Here is a 15,629-nt window from a genome sequence, read left to right on the forward strand (position 1 = left end):
GGAGAACGTTCTGGAGACGGATGGGGGTGACGGCCGCACAACGGTGTGAACATACGTGATGCCACTCAGCTGTGCACTTAAAGACGGCGGCCACGGCAAACGTTCCTTATGTGTATCTCACCACGATTTTTTTAAAGAACGCACGACGCCGGAGCCCCGTAAATCCCTCGAAAGGAGAAAAGGTTCAGGAGAGCACTTCTCCCGACTCTGTAGCAATGCAGGATGAACACACAAGTGGCTCATCTCCTGTTTCTTCTGGCAGGTGGGAAGTCGAAACGCTAAAACGTTCCCATTAGCATCAGCGGCAATTTGCACCGGGACTTGGGTTCTATTACGCATTTCGCCATTCCCGTGTCATTCAGCTCTGCGTAAATGCAAGCAATTTCTGTTTTGAGAAGTCAACTGTCTCGGGTAATGAGGCAGCGGCGGGCAGGGGAGGGGCGGGAGGAGACACCCCGAAGGATGGGGGTCCTCCCAGACGACGCACACCGTAATCAGGACTCTCCTCTCCCTACCCGTGTCTCTCCGAGGCCCCGCCCCCTTCCACGAGGTTGTAACGAACACAAGAACGATACCAAGGTTTCGGAAAGGCAAAAACAGAATCTCCTCTCCAAGGACACGTCCCCATCTGAAGGACGAGAGCCCTTCAGATGGCCCCTGTTCCTCGCTGTCCTGGATCATCGGCCATCCTGCCCACTGGTCTCATCAGTCAGACGGAGAGAGGCGGAGGGCACAAGAGGAGAGGACACAGGAGGGCATTTACTGGGAGAGACTCATTTTTCAAACCAGAGAGCTTTTTCTGTACCCAGGGGCGGGAAAGGGGGGGGGGGGGAGATAAAATTCGTCTCCATCAGATAAATTTTCAAAAAACACAAAACCTGACTAACACTCTATTTGCCAGAACACTTTGAAAATCAGCACTGAAGGGTGCCTGGGGGGCTCAGCCGGTTAAGTGTCCCACTTCGGCTCAGGTCACGATCTTGAGGTTTTAGAGTTTTAGCCCCGAGTCCGGCTCTGTGCTGACAGCTTGGAGCCTGGAGCCTGCTTCGGACTCTGTGTCTCCCTCTCTCTCTGCCCCTCCCCCGCTCGCACTCTGTTTCTCTCTCTCTCTCTCTCTCTCTCAAAAATAAACAGACATTTAAAAAAAAAAAAACTTAAAGGAAGAAAGAAAGAAAAAAAGAAAGAAAGAAAGAAAGAAAAGACAGTCAGCACTGAAAAGCAACTTCAGTGACCAAAAGGTAAGAAAGGGGCCCAGAACCTAAGGACCAAAGGCCTTCTGCTCCAGACCTGAAATCTACAAGGAGGGCGATGGGACACGAAGACATATCCTCACCCCGTCTCCAAGACAGTACGATTGGTGGTCCTAATCTGGGGACAGAGACTGGAAGGCAACAGAAAGGTATAGTTTAAACAACAGAGTCGGGGCGCCGGGGTGGCTCAGTCAGTTAAGCGTCTGACTTGGCTCCGGTCATGATCTTGCGGTTTGGGAGTTCGAGCCCCACGTCGGGCTCTGTGCTGACAGCTCGGAGCCTGGAGCCTGCTTCAGATTCTGTGTCTCTCCATCTCTCAGCCCCTCCCCTGCTCATGCTCTGTGTCTCTCTGTCTCTCAGTAATAAATAAACGTTAAAAAAAATTTCTTTTTTTAAAAATAAACAACAGAATCAAGGGATCTCCCCGAAGAAAGTGTGGCCATTTCACAGATAAGGAAAATGAAGCTGTAAAATAGTCACTATCCGTCTAAGGTCAACTACCTGGTGGCAGCGCTGAGCGCCGCGCCCCAGTGCCTAGCTTGGTGGACAAGTGTCCTTGTCCTCGAGCCCCACGCTTCTCGCGGACAGCTCTCACATTCCAGTTCCTATGAGGCCACTATTTCAGAAATGGCCAGAAAAACTGTAAAGTGGACAAGGGCTGGGCTATCCCAGTGCGTTCGGGACGTCAAGAATCTCACAGTTCCTCCTCAACTTCTAGAAAGCAGTCGTCGTAGAAGGACGTGCCAACGTGAGCATGCTGTGCTACCTCCGTGAAGCCAGCGGCCTCCCAGGAGGCAGGACTCTCCCCATGAGCATGACCACAGCCTTCTCTCCAAGGCTCCAGGAAACCGGCCCAGGGAGCAAAGAAAACAAATGACTCCTTCCTTCTTCTTTTTTTTTTGGGGACAGAGAGAGACAGAGCATGAACAGGGGAGGGTCAGAGGGAGACACAGAATCCGAAGCAGACTCCAGGCTCCGAGCTATCAGCACAGAGCCCGACACGGGGCTCGAACTCACGGACTGTGAGATCATGACCTCAGCCGAAGTCGGACGCTTAACCGACTGAGCCACCCACGCGCGCCACGACTCCTTCCTTCTTTAGCCAATTTGTAGGCATCGATCCGGCTTCAAGTGCCTGTGACCCAGACCAGGTGCAGTTCTAACAAGGGAAATGCAGGATTCATTGAGTCACCCTTGACCTTCGGGAGCTTCGACAGAAGGACTCCTGGCCAGAGTGACCTGAGTGAGATGGGAAGCAAACTGCTTCATAACTGCCCCCCACCCCCAGCCTCTCCCAATGACAGTGGGATCCAAATAAACAGAACTGAAAGATGACGCCGACCAGATCTCTCACTCCAATTTTCAGATGTCCTTCACGGACCGGGTTGCGACTCAAGAGCTTGGTGAGGAAATCCTAGGTCTCTAACAGGCAAACGCTAGATCTGGGCTGTTCATAAATCCAGCTGCTGGTGCTCACGTTTGTGGTTCCGTTCCTGCACCCCGGTCACAAAGCCCTTCTAGGCTGCGCTCTGGCTCAGCGTACAGGCTTCTCTGTGCTCCTCAAGCCCCGTGAATCGACTGCTGAGCGTGGACGACTAAGCTTCCACCAGAAAATGAAGGCCAGGACCCCAGCCTCCGGGCCTCCCCTCTGCCACAGCCACTTTGCTGGTTGGCTTTATTAAAAAAAAATCCCAGAGTCTACCGAAAAGCAGCGCGGGCTGGGACGGGAAATCGAGTTGGGAACAATAATCTGGGCTTTTGGAAGCCATGGCGGACCCAAGAGCGGGATCCCCAGAGTGGGGCCATGCAAGGCAATCTTTAGGGGTAAAGCCACAGTGGGTCTTCCCGAATCCTTCATAATATTTTATTTAAAATGTGCTTTGGAACGTATCACTAGATTCGCGTGATAATATGTGTTTAATCTGTAAGTGTTTTAATATAGACGGAGGAAGGAGAGCTATCCTCAAAATATTTTTGCTAATAGGGCGTTTGGTCAAAAAAGCGGGAGCCGTCGCGGGGGGCATCACTGCTATCTTGAATCTGGTTCCTACATCTGTCAGTGGGTTTTGTGGCCACGCTAAAAGACACCAGGCTCCTATATTTGGCTGCGTGCTGCCTCCTCCCACCCATCTGTCTACAACTGCTAGATATCCAACACCTAGAACACAGGAAGCTGGGTTTCTGAACAACCCACTTTACCCAGAGGAAAGAGCTGTGCACAGTGGTTCCTTGCCGACCACAAAATACTGGCAAGCATCCATCATTCTTGCGGAAAATGTGTTTCGCAGCCAGAGCAAAGTAACTTCTTTTTCTTTTTTTTTTTTTAATTTTTTTATGTTTATTCGGTTTTTGAGAGAGACAGAGTGCAAGAGGGGGAGGGGCAAAGAGAGAGGGAGACACAGAATCCCAAGCAGGCTCCAGGCTCTGAGCTGACCGCACAGAGCCCGACGCGGGGCTCGAACCCACGCACCGCGAGATCGTGACCGGGACCAAAGTCGGATCCTTAACCGACTGAGCCACCCAGGCGCCCCAGAGCAAAATAGCTTCTAAAGAAAAAACTCGCGTGTACGTGGGTTTAGCGAGGAAAAAGGTTACAACTAAACAGGTTGAAGTTCTTCGGCAAAATAAAAGGACACGGTGCCTTTAGCAAGTTATCGGTAATAACTCAAAAAAAAAAGGGACCGTCAGTATATTCCTGTCCTGTCTCTGAAGAAAATCAACTGTGTTAACAGCTACAAACGTGACAGCCAGGGTCAATACCACACTGAATTGATTTTTAACTAGAGTATGACTCTTAGTAGTAGCTGGTTTACACCCTGAAGATGGCCTCCCCCTCGCACTCCCGCTCCATATAGGACTTAAAATCCACTAGAACACTTGGTTTTAACGGAAGACAACCCACAGGGAGTCTCTCATTAATCCACACAGTAGAAGCGTATCCTATTATTATAATAAAGAAATCCTTATTAGCGAAGTATTCCGTTCAGATGCTCCCCAGTGCGTGGGAAATGCCTATTTTCCATAGGAAGGAACCTTGGTTCAGAGCTGCATGACTCATCCAGGAGCTGGGGAAGAAGGGAGGGGGCCGGCCTAATAGATACATCTAATGTGCTCACACACGCATGCTCCCGTCTAGCGCAATTGGGACAACGGAAGGGTACAGGCAAACGGTATAGACCTGCACTCCCTGGGGTGATGCGTATCCAACCTCGGTTAGACACATGCATATACAAACCCCCCGTCACCACAAAGTAAAAATTTCGTGAGCCAACTTCTGGTTTTCCGGGCCAGCGTGTGAAGAGTTGGGAAGTTATCACTCCATCCCAAGCTATCAATAACTCTTCTGCGTTCCCTCAGAGAAGTGAGATCATAGAGCAAACCGCTACTCCAAAAACTGGAGACACCCAACGGTGAATACAGAGAATCACAACTTACTGGAGGACCCATCTGTGCAGGAACCTTGTCCGGGTAACGAAATCAGCACGGTGACAGATGAACTGCTGGAGGGAGGTCGCTGTGGACAAGCCTGAGAGCTAAAAACTCCAGGGGCATCAGTCATAGGTGGCCCCCCATACCTCTGTGAGTTTTTACCTCCAGGAGCTTAACTAGGTTTCTGGACGACAGACCCCTTCCTTCATGCTTCCAGCAGGAGAGGAAGAAGGATCATTTGGAAATATGCCAGAGCATTCTGTTCTTGACAAGGCCTGCCCTCAACAGAGGCTATTTTACCACAGCCTAACCCCATGGAAGTTTATCAGAGCCTAACCAACCCGGAGAAAGGAAAATGCTGGGCCCCAGCCTGCCCCTAGCCTTCTGCGTGTTAGAAGGGAAATACTCCTTTCTAATCAACTTTAGCTGCCCTGTCCCACCCATGTGGGAGAGAAACTGGGAAGCAATTGTGAAGTTCACAGCCCAGGGGCACAGGCTCACTAAAGGATGAAACCTAGCAAATGACTATGGAAGGCTTCCCTTGTCCCCACACCTTACTTGAGTTCCTTTTACCCAGCACATCATACTCGGCTTTTAAGAAAAACTTACAAGGCATACTAAAAGGCAAAAAACAAAGTTTGAAGAGACAAAGCAAGCATCAAAACGGGCTTAGATATGGTAGGGATGTAGGAATTACCATACCAGGAATTTAAAACAACTACGACTCGTATGTTAAAAGCTCTAATGGAGGGGCGCCTGGGTGGCTCAGTCGGTTAAGCGGCCGACTTCGGCTCCGGTCATGATCTCGCGGTCCGTGAGATCGAGCCCCGCGTCGGGCCCTGTGCTGACGGCTCAGAGCCTGGAGCCTGCTTTGGATTCTGTGTCTCCCTCTCTCTGACCCTCCCCCATTCATGCTCTGTCTCTCTCTGTCTCAAAAAATAAATAAACGTTAAAAAAAAAATTAAAAAAAAAAAAAAGCTCTAATGGAAAAAGTAGACAACATGGAAGGACAAATGAAGAACAGAGAAACAGAAATGGAAATTCTAGTCAAGAACCATACAGAATTACTAGAGATCAAAACATTGTAACAGAAATGAAGAGTGGCTTTGATGGACTCATCCCACTAAACTGGGCACAGCTGACGGAAGACTCTCTGCGCTTGAGGATATGACAGTAGAAACTTCCGAACTGGAAAGCAGAGATTTAGAAAACAAAGAACAAAAGAACACTGAAAGAAATCAGAATGGAGTTATCCAGGAAATGCTGGATAACCACCAAAATGTACACACACGTATAATGGGACTACCAGAACGACAAGGAAGAGAGGCAGGAATAAAAGATTTATTTGAAGTGGTAATGACTGAGAATTTCCTCACGTTAATGTCAGATGCTGAATCACAGCTGCAGGAAGATCAGAAAATACCAAGTGGGATAAATAACAAAAAGACAGAAAACATAAAAAACCAAAAACTACACCTAGACATAGCATATTCAAACAGCAAAAGTCAACATTTTATTTTTATTTACTTGTATTTATTTATTTTTTTAAGATTTTATTTTTAAGTCATCTCTGCACCCAACATGAGGCTTGAACTCACAACCCCGAGATCGAGAGTTGCATGTCCTACCAAGTGAGCCAGCCAGGTGCCCCTTTAAAAAAGTCTTGAAAGAAGATGGGGAGGAAGGAAACAGAGAAACAAAGATAAGAATTCTACCCAGCTTCTCATAAACCGTGCAAACAAGAGAATGGAATGAAATATCTATAGTTTTGAGAGAAAAAAACTGCCAACCTAGAATTCTATACTCCGTGAAAATAATCTTCCAAAGTGAAGGAGAAATAAAGACTTTCTCAGATAACAGAAATTGAGGCAATCTGTGGCCAGTAGACCTGCCTTGCAAGAAATATTAAAAGGAGCTCTTCAGAGAGAAGGAAAATGATACTGGGCAGAAACTCAAATCTCCATAAAAAAGTAAGAACATCAGAGAAGGAATAAGTGATGGTAAAATGACAACTTTAATTTTTTTTTAAGTTTATTATTTTTGAGAGAGAGAGAGAGAGAGAGAGAGAGAGCACACAGGGGAGGAGCAGAGAGAGAGAGAGAAAGAGAGAGAGAGGGAGGGAGAAAGGATCCCAAGCAGGCTCCGTAAAGTCAGCATAGAGCCCAATTCAGGACTCAAACCCACAAACTAAGATCATGACCTGAGCTGAAACCAAGAGTCAGAGGCTTAACCGACGAAGCCAGCCAGGCGCCCCCAACTTTAATTTTTCTCATCCTCAATTGATCTAACAGGTAAAGGTTTGTTCAAACTAATAATAGCAACAATTTTGCATGCTTATCTATAGTATATATATTTAGGTACACACTATACATATGAAATGAATGACAGTGATGATTCAAGGAACAGGAGGGAAGAATTCTTAATATGTTGTTATAAGATACTTACACTAACTATGAAGCAGTCTAGTGTTATTTGAAATTAGACTTGGATTAGTTCTGAATGCATATTGCAAACACTAGGCCAACCACTAAAACAATGGGAAAAAATAGGAGAGAAAAATGGAATTATGTAAAATGCTCAATGAAAGCTACAAAAGGCAGAAACAGTGTAGAAGACAAAAATAACAGAACAAGGCAAGGAATAGAAAAGGCTAACAAATATGGTACATATCAATACAACTATAGTAATAACCACCTTAAATAGCAATGGTCTAATACACCAATTAAAAGACAGAGTCAGAGAAGATCAGTAAACAAGACCCAACTAGCTGTATGTTGTCCTCAACAAATCTACTTCCAAAACAGAAAGCACTGAGCCTACATGGGTTTACTGATGAAGTCTACCAAACACTTAAGGAAGAAATCATTACTAATTCTCTACAATCTCCTTCAAAAGATGGAAGCAAAGTTAATACTTCCTAACTCATTCTATGGAGCCAACATTACCCTAATAACAAAACCAAAGACATCACAAGAAAATGGCAAACCAATATCTCTTATGAATGTAGATGCAAAAATCTTCAACAAAATATTAGCAAACTGAATCCAAAACCATGACAAAGTAGGATTGATCTTAGGTATGCAAGACTGGTTCAACATGTGAAAGCCGATTAATGTAATCCATTTGACACAATCCAATACTCCTTCATGATAAAAACTCTATTCTAGGAATAAAGGGGAAACTTCTTCAGCTTGATAAAGAACATCTACAAAAAACTTAGAGCTAACTTCATACTTAGTGGTAGGAAACTAGAAGCTTTCCTGCTAAGATCAGAAATATGGCAAGGAAGGACACCTGGGTGACTTGGTTGGTTAAGCATCCACTCTTGATTTCAGCCCAGGTCACGATCCCAGGGTTGTTGGATCGAGCCCTTTGTTGGGCTCTGTGCTGAGTGTGGCGTCGGCTTGCAACTCTCCCTCTCTCTACCCGCCCCACCCCCTGCCACCCCTCTCCCCTGCTCATGCTCACTCTCCAAGATAAGAAATAATATGGCAAGGATGTTGACCACTTTTCAACATCATGCTAGAAGTCCTAGCTAATGCTAGGAAACAAAAAGTACGCTATAGATTAAGAAGGAAGATGTTTGCAAATGATATGACTGTCTATGTAGAAAATCTGAAAGCACTGAAACCTCCTGGGACTAATAAGTAATTACTGCAAGGCTGCAGGACACACGGTTAATATACAAAAACCAACTGCTTTCTTATATACGAACAATGAACAAGTGGAATTTGAAATTAAAAAAACAATACCATTTACGTTAGCACCCCCAAATGTAAATACTTTGATGGAAATTTAACAAGATAGGCATAAAATTTGTATGAGGAAAACTGTAACACTGACAATGGAAAAAGAGAAAGAACTAAACAAATGGAGACAGTCCACGTTCATGAGTAATAAGACTCAATACTGTCAAGATGTCAATTCTTACAGCTTGATCTATAAATTCAACACAAACAAATGAACATCCCAGCAAATTATTTTCTGAGCATCAACCGATTCTCAAGTTTATACAAAAGGCAAAAAAAAAACCAAAAAACAAAACACAAAAAACAGAATAACCAACACAATATTGAAGATGAAGTATGAAGTTGGAGGACTGACGTCACCCAAATTCAAGAACTACTATAAAGTTAAAGTAATCAAGACAATGTGGTATTTGACAAAGGAGCAAAGGCAATACAATGGGGCAAAGGTAGCTTTCTAACAAACGGGGCTGGGACATCGGGACATCCACATGCAACCCATCAACCAGCCCATCTAGACACAGATCTTCCACTCTTCTCAAAAGTAAACTCAAAATGGATCAAAGACCTGATTATAAAGCCAAACTATAAAACTCCTGAAACAAAATGTAGGAAAAAAATCTAGGTGATTTTGGCAATGACTTTTCAGATATAACGTCAAAGGCATGATCCATGAAAGGACTGATAAAGCTCAATCTCATTAAAATTAAAATATCTGCTTTGGGAAAGACATTGTCCAAAGAACAAGAAGACAAGCCAAAGCCTGAGAGAAAGAATTTACAAACGACATATCTGATGGGGGATGGTTATCCAAAATACGGAAAGAACGTTTAAAGTTCGGTAAATGGGCAACCCGCTTAAAAAAAAAAAAAAAAAATGGATGAAAGACCTGAGCAGGTACTTCCCCAAAGAAGACAAATGGAGGGTAAATAAATTTATCAAAAGAAAGTCAGTATCATATATCGTTAGGGAAATGCAGATTTAAATAACCAGATTCCACTTCCAACCTATTAAAACAGCCCAAATCAGAAACACTGACCATACCAGACGCTGCTGAGGAAGCGGGGCAAAAGGAACTCTCATTCGTTGCTGGTGGGAACGCAAAATGGTACAGCCACTTCGGAAGACAGCTTGGTAGTTTCTCGCAAAACCACACGTACTCTTACTATGTGATCCAGCCGTCTGATTCCATGGTCTGCACCCAAATGAACGGAAAACTTACACGTACACACAAACCCGCCCAGAGATGTTTACGGCAGCTTTAGTCACAGCTGCCAAAGCTCAGAAGCAAGCAAGATGTCCTTCAGGAGGTGGATGGATAAACTGGGGTCCACTCAGGCAACACAGTCGTATTCAGTGGTGAGAACAAATACACCACGAAGCCACGAGAAGGCACGGAGGAAGCGTCGATGCACGTTACTAAGTGAAAGAGGCCAATCTGAAAGGCAACGGGCTGTATGATTCTAACTACATGACGTTCTGGAAAAGGCCCAACTATGGAGACAGAAAAAGGATCGGTGGTTGTCAGGGACTGGGGCGGTGGAGGGACGAATAACTGGAACACCAAGGACGTTTAGGGCAGTGAAACTATTCTGTAGGATAACTCAGGGGAGGATTCACGCCACCGTATATTTGTTCAGACCCACAGAACGTACGGCACTAAGAGTGGACCGTAACGTAAACTAGGGACTTTGGGGGATTACAACGTGCCGGCGTTGGTTCCCTGAACGTAGCAAGGGACCACTCTGCAGGGACATGCTGACAGCGGGGGAGGCGCGCATGTGTAGGGGCAGGAGGCATGTATGGGAATCTCCGCACTCTGTGCACAATTTTGCCGTCAAGCCTAAAACTGCTCTAAAAAATAAAGTCTTGTTAAAAAAAAAAAATCTGTGAACCGATATATACCATCCTGTATTTTCTATTTTATTCCTTTTTTTTTTTCCCAACAAATTTTGGTCACCTCCTAAGTACACTTACTTCACCCCCCGGCTAAGGAGCTTGAAGGAAGTCAGCCAAACATGAGTAGAGGGCAGTGTCTCCAGCAGCCCTCTGCAATCCATGCTGTCTACTCCGTGGGCTCCACAGGCGACAGAGGGCCACACGGGACTCATTCGTGGTTTCTGAGCAAGAGGGTTTCCCAGCCCCCAGCCCCCAGCTCCCAGCCCGAGGCTAGATGGGTCCCTGCAGTTACCTGGAGGGAGGGTCTCCATGCTTTGTGCTTTCTCATCCCCGTTGCTGTGATGTAGGTCTTTCTTTTTAATTGGGTCAATTTCATTCCAGTCCTCCTAAGGGGAACAAAGACACGAAATGGGTTGATCGGTTCCTCAAGCACACCTTCACTCACCAGTTCAATAAACACTTGAAGTCTTGGGACGCCAGAGAGCCCTGGGGACGTAACAAGGAGGGAGAGAGAATTCCCATCCCAGAACTTCTCGGAGGGTGGAGGTGTGGGGGGGGGGGGGGGGAGAAAAGCGTGGGAATGACCTTTTCCAAGGAAGGATTTGCAACTTCTCTCTTCATTTTATATTTACACTGCATATCTCGGGGAAGGCAATACTCCGGAAAACCCAGGGCTTTGTGGATTTGTGAAGGTAGGGGAAGGGAGGTAGGGAAAGTAGATTAAATAAAATAATTCAGTAGTAGCTCAATTAAAGCCATTAAAATGATGGTAGCTCTCCAGACATCTTGGATGGTTAAGGACACCTTAGGACCAGATTTCTCCCTCTTGGGTCCCTTTGAGCCCTCCTCTGACGTTGCTAAATGATTTGTTTAATTCTGCTGAGTAACAGTGGAGGGAGGAGGAAGGACCAGCCAAGCTTTTCCTCGGGCTTCACTCTAATAGGACTGCCAATGGAACAGAGCTGTAAATTAAGGGTTTAATGTGAAACCAGAATAAGATATAAGCTCTGGCAGAACTTATTCAGCTCATCTGCACAAACAATTTACTCTAATCCATCAACATTAAATCAAACCAAAAAACAGCTCCATGACCACAGAGCTAAACATATCTTTCAACCACTTGGAATCTGATTTCTCTGAATCAAGGAAGAAAGATTTCTGTAGAAGAACCCAGATCAGAAATGTCCTACGGCTAGTCATTTTCCTCCACAGATTTCCGTGAGCCAAGCCGTGGCGACTGGCCATTCTCTGGAGCAGATGTTGTCGGGATGAGCCCTCCCTGGGGACAGACCAGACCAGTTCTGCACAGGTTTGTCCGCTAGCACTCCTCCAGACCAGCGTGGGCTGCGTGTTGTGCAAAAGGGGGCCACTGGAGACATTCTGGCTCTTTCAAACGTAAAGTGAGATCTGCAAGGAGGGTAATTCTCAGGTGCTGGGCCAAATCAGGCATTTTTCCCAAATGCGACTTGCTTTGCCAATAACCTCCATTTTTACTCAAACAGTACAGTAACGTAAGAGAAACCATGCCTAAGCTTCCCCCCCACCCCCCTCTTGAGGCCAGCTTTTTCTTCAGCTGCTTCTTCAGTGCTATAGCTGGGTTGATCCCACCAGGGCCACCTCGGGAATGATGGGTTGGGGGCACCCGGGAGGTGCAGAACAATGGGCTGGAGACGAACGCTCCTGTGCCTTGGTGGTCCTGCCCCTCCCCACACCTGTCACAAGACCCCTGCCCTTCAAATGCCCCAAGTCCTGTGACCTCTGAAGGGTTTATCCTGCATTTTAACAAAAGTATTAAAATGCACCAGCATCCCAATTTATTTTTTGCGGCAAGCAGTTTTTCAAAGGTATTCATAATTTGGCTTTTGAGACCATTTGGTTAAAAATAAACTTTCAATTTACTATCAGTGATGATTTCGCGGAAAGCTTGGCAAAGGCGTGGGAGGAAGAGAATCTAACCTACTGCCTTTACAATATACGGAAATGTACGAATACTAAATCCAGTGAGTAATGAAGTTACCAGAGTCATGCTGTGCGTACTTTTAATTAAGCATTATTAATTTTTATTTTGTAGCTCGCTTGTAGCCTTTTGTGGCTAATAACTCTCTCCCCCCTGCAGGCATTACAGTGGCGAAATGGATCAAACCATTTAACCTTGTACTTGAATAAAATCAAAAGTGAAGGGTGCTGCTGGGGCCAGTGCCCCAGAACCAAGGCATTGTCTGTACTGTTGACAAAATCAGCATTGAGGCAGGTCAACCATCAGTGCTCTCTCAGAAAATAAATGCTTCCTTCTTCCCGCAGGCAAGACGGACTGGGTCCAGAGGCGACATTCCTTAGCCTCCCTTCCCCCTCCCAAATCCACCATGCCCACCATAAAACCAAAGCTGGGGATGAGAACATGTTGAACGGCCAAGTCCCAAGCAGGTGAAATAACGTTAAGGGCCAATTATGAATGCCTGCGACACATGTGGCGTTGCGCACGGATGCTTCACAGAGAACTCCTAGTTCACAACGGGATGTGGAGCCACCTGGGTCACATAGTGGGTAAGAAGCTAAAGTTGGCCTTTGATGAATCAGGCCTCAGTTCAAACCAAGTTAGAAGAACCCGACTCTCACAATATCATAAAAGTCCAAGGATACGGGGCGCCTGGATGGCTCAGTCGGTTGAGCGTCCGACTTCGGCTCAGGTCACGATCTCGCGGTCCGTGAGTTCGAGCCCCGCGTCGCGCTCTGGGCTGACGGCTCAGAGCCTGGAGCCTGCTTCGGATTCTGTGTCTCCCTCTCTCTCTGCCCCTCCCCCGTTCATACTCTCTCTCTGTCTCAAAAATAAATAAACATTAAAAAAATTAAAAAAAAAAAAAAAAGCCCAAGGATACGGTTCCAGGAGGTCGTTCGCGAAGGACTCGTTCGTTCTGGACTCCCAAGTTAAAAATTGCAAATTACCACGTAAACTACCTGCTCCCAGAGTAACATGAGGAGGAGGAGGAAGAAAAGGGGGAACTGTCTAGGCCACTCAAGCCCCATTCTAGCCACTGCGCACACACTGAACTTCCTTCCAGTGCTATTACTACCCCGATTTTACAGATGAGAAAGCCGGGCACTGGAAGCTTAAGTACATAATGAGGTTGGATGGATTGATTGATTTTGAAATTTTTAATGTTTATTTATTTTTGAGAGAGAGAGAGAGAGAAACAGAGCATGAGCAAGGGGGGGGGGGTGCGGGGAGAAGAGAGAGAGAGGGAGACACAGAATCCAAAGCAGACTCCAGGCTCTGAGCTGTCCGCACAGAGCCCGACGCGGGGCTCGAACTCACAAACTGTGTGATCGTGACCTGGGCCAAAGTCGGACACTTACCCGACTGAGCCACCCAGGTGCCCAAACCCCAGGGGATTCAGTACCGGCGTCCACGGTCTCAATCATTCTACTGTACTGCCTTTAGGTAAAATAACTTCCCCCACTACCAGCTAGATAGACACGAGTAAAGCAAAACAATGTATTAGCCATTCATTCATCTCAGGATATGTCTGATCACTGTAAATTCCTAATTGTTCAGGATGATTGATCGGATTCACTGGCTGAGACAGCCGGTGCCCATGTACAACGCACCCCCTGTCAACAGCTCACCCTTCCAGACGCTTGTCATGTCCCACTCTCCTCCTGTAACCCTGGCCCATGGCCTTTGCTAGATGGAAGAACGTCCCCAGAGATACAGTGAGGAGTGGGCAGGTTCACCTTGGCTGAGCGTGCCCACTCGGGCGCAAACAAGCATCCCACCTGATGGCACAGTGCCACAGACCCTGCAGAGTGTGGGGAAGGCTCCGAGAAGCCTGTGGCCAAGAAGTGACACCTTAGCAGAGATCTGAGGGGTCAAGAATGGACCTGGCAAGGAGAAATGATGGGGCTCTGGGGGAGATGAGGGTTCTGGTGGAGGGAAGAAAATGAAAGGTAGAAAATGGGAAGGCATGGAAGTGGTGAGATACTGAGACTTGAGACTTCCGTTCCAGAAACATCGCGTTGGCTGTAGTGTAGGGAGCAGATGGAGGGGGCAGAAGAGAGGCCAGGGGGCCACGAGGGCAATGCAGCAAGGGACGGCGGGGAGCCGGCTCAAGCCTGGGTCCTAGAGATGCAGGGAGGAGACCGGTGCGACCACAGGGCAAGGATTGGAAGAGGAAAGCAGGAAGGAAGGAAGGAATCCGAGATGGAGAGTTCTGACCTGGGCGTTTCAGACAGGAGGGGCATTCACAGCTAAGGAACACGAGAAAGTTGTCTGGGTGGGGCAAGGAGGGGAGCTGGGAGATACAGACGAGCCTGTTCAGGAAATGTGGAGGTTCCCGCAAGATACCGAGAGGAGGTACCTGGCAGACACAGGAGACACACGGCTGGAGTTCTGGAAAGGCAGGAGGCCATCGAAGCTGCTGGCGGGCATGTGAGACCATCGGCTGGGGGTGGGGGGTATGAGCCAAGTGAGAACGGGTCCCAGGGCAGAGGGAGATGCAGGACACACGACAAATTGGGAAGAGCCCTGGCCCACGAGTTGGAGCCTCGGGGTCTCGCCACAGGGATCTGAGGAAGTCACCAGCCTCCCTCCCTCCACTGGGGCACCGGGCTGAAGGCCTCATGGTCCCTGCCTGCCCTTGGCGTTCCTGGGTACCGGGTATTCTCAGCACTTTTTTATACTTTCCACCCATTTCACATGGTTGGTATGCAAAAGCTCTTCAGGTCCTTGGAGGGCAGGAGGGCTCTGTCACATTTCTGGTGTATCCCATGGCACCAAGTGTGGCACTGGTCTCAGGTTGGTCACATGATAATAAACAGAGTTGGGACCAAACACCCTCACGCTACTTACTCAGATTGATCTGACTGGCTTCGCCCACTTTGCAGTGGAAGTTTTTCATGACAACACCCCCCCCCCCAATACATCTACATACATGATGAAACGCATTTACACCAGCGGGGGGTGGGGAGGGGGTGTGGAGGCTCGTTTCAAAGGGGAAACGTGTGAAATGCAACAGTGTGGAGAAGGCTCCAGTGCCCAGGACCTGCTGACAGGCGGGACGTGTTACCAACTGATCTGTTTGTTTCCTCCCATTTAAGAGAAAATGATGCGGTGACAGGCAGGTCCTCTTTTCAGTGACAAGTAGAAACGGCTAAGATTAGAGGAGTAATGATGCGGTTTGATGCTGGGTCAGAAGTTGCAGAGCATTCCAGGCCTGGGATCCGGTCAGCCTGCTGTTATTCCCCGGGGGCGGCAGCCTCCTCTCTGCTTTGTGTCTCTGGCTTGCAGAGGAGGGATACTGACATGGAA

At 47.3% G+C, this 15,629-nt stretch overlaps 1 protein-coding gene across 3 annotated transcripts in view; it reads right to left on the minus strand.

Moving 5' to 3' along the window:
• Nucleotides 1-15,629, minus strand: part of GALNT2 (polypeptide N-acetylgalactosaminyltransferase 2) — a 193,161-nt gene that overhangs the window by 82,455 nt on the left and 95,077 nt on the right. For all 3 annotated transcript variants that reach the window (XR_006299761.1, XM_043596342.1, XM_043596341.1), the window contains exon 2: nt 10,617-10,710. Coding sequence is in view for 2 of the 3 variants with exons in the window: in XM_043596342.1 (XP_043452277.1) it covers nt 10,617-10,710 (94 nt within the window). In the remaining variant the exon portion in view is untranslated. The remainder of the gene's footprint in view (nt 1-10,616; nt 10,711-15,629) is intronic.

This window comes from Prionailurus bengalensis, chromosome D2 (genome assembly GCF_016509475.1).
Source record: "Prionailurus bengalensis isolate Pbe53 chromosome D2, Fcat_Pben_1.1_paternal_pri, whole genome shotgun sequence".
In the NCBI taxonomy this organism is placed as follows: Eukaryota; Metazoa; Chordata; class Mammalia; order Carnivora; family Felidae; genus Prionailurus; species Prionailurus bengalensis.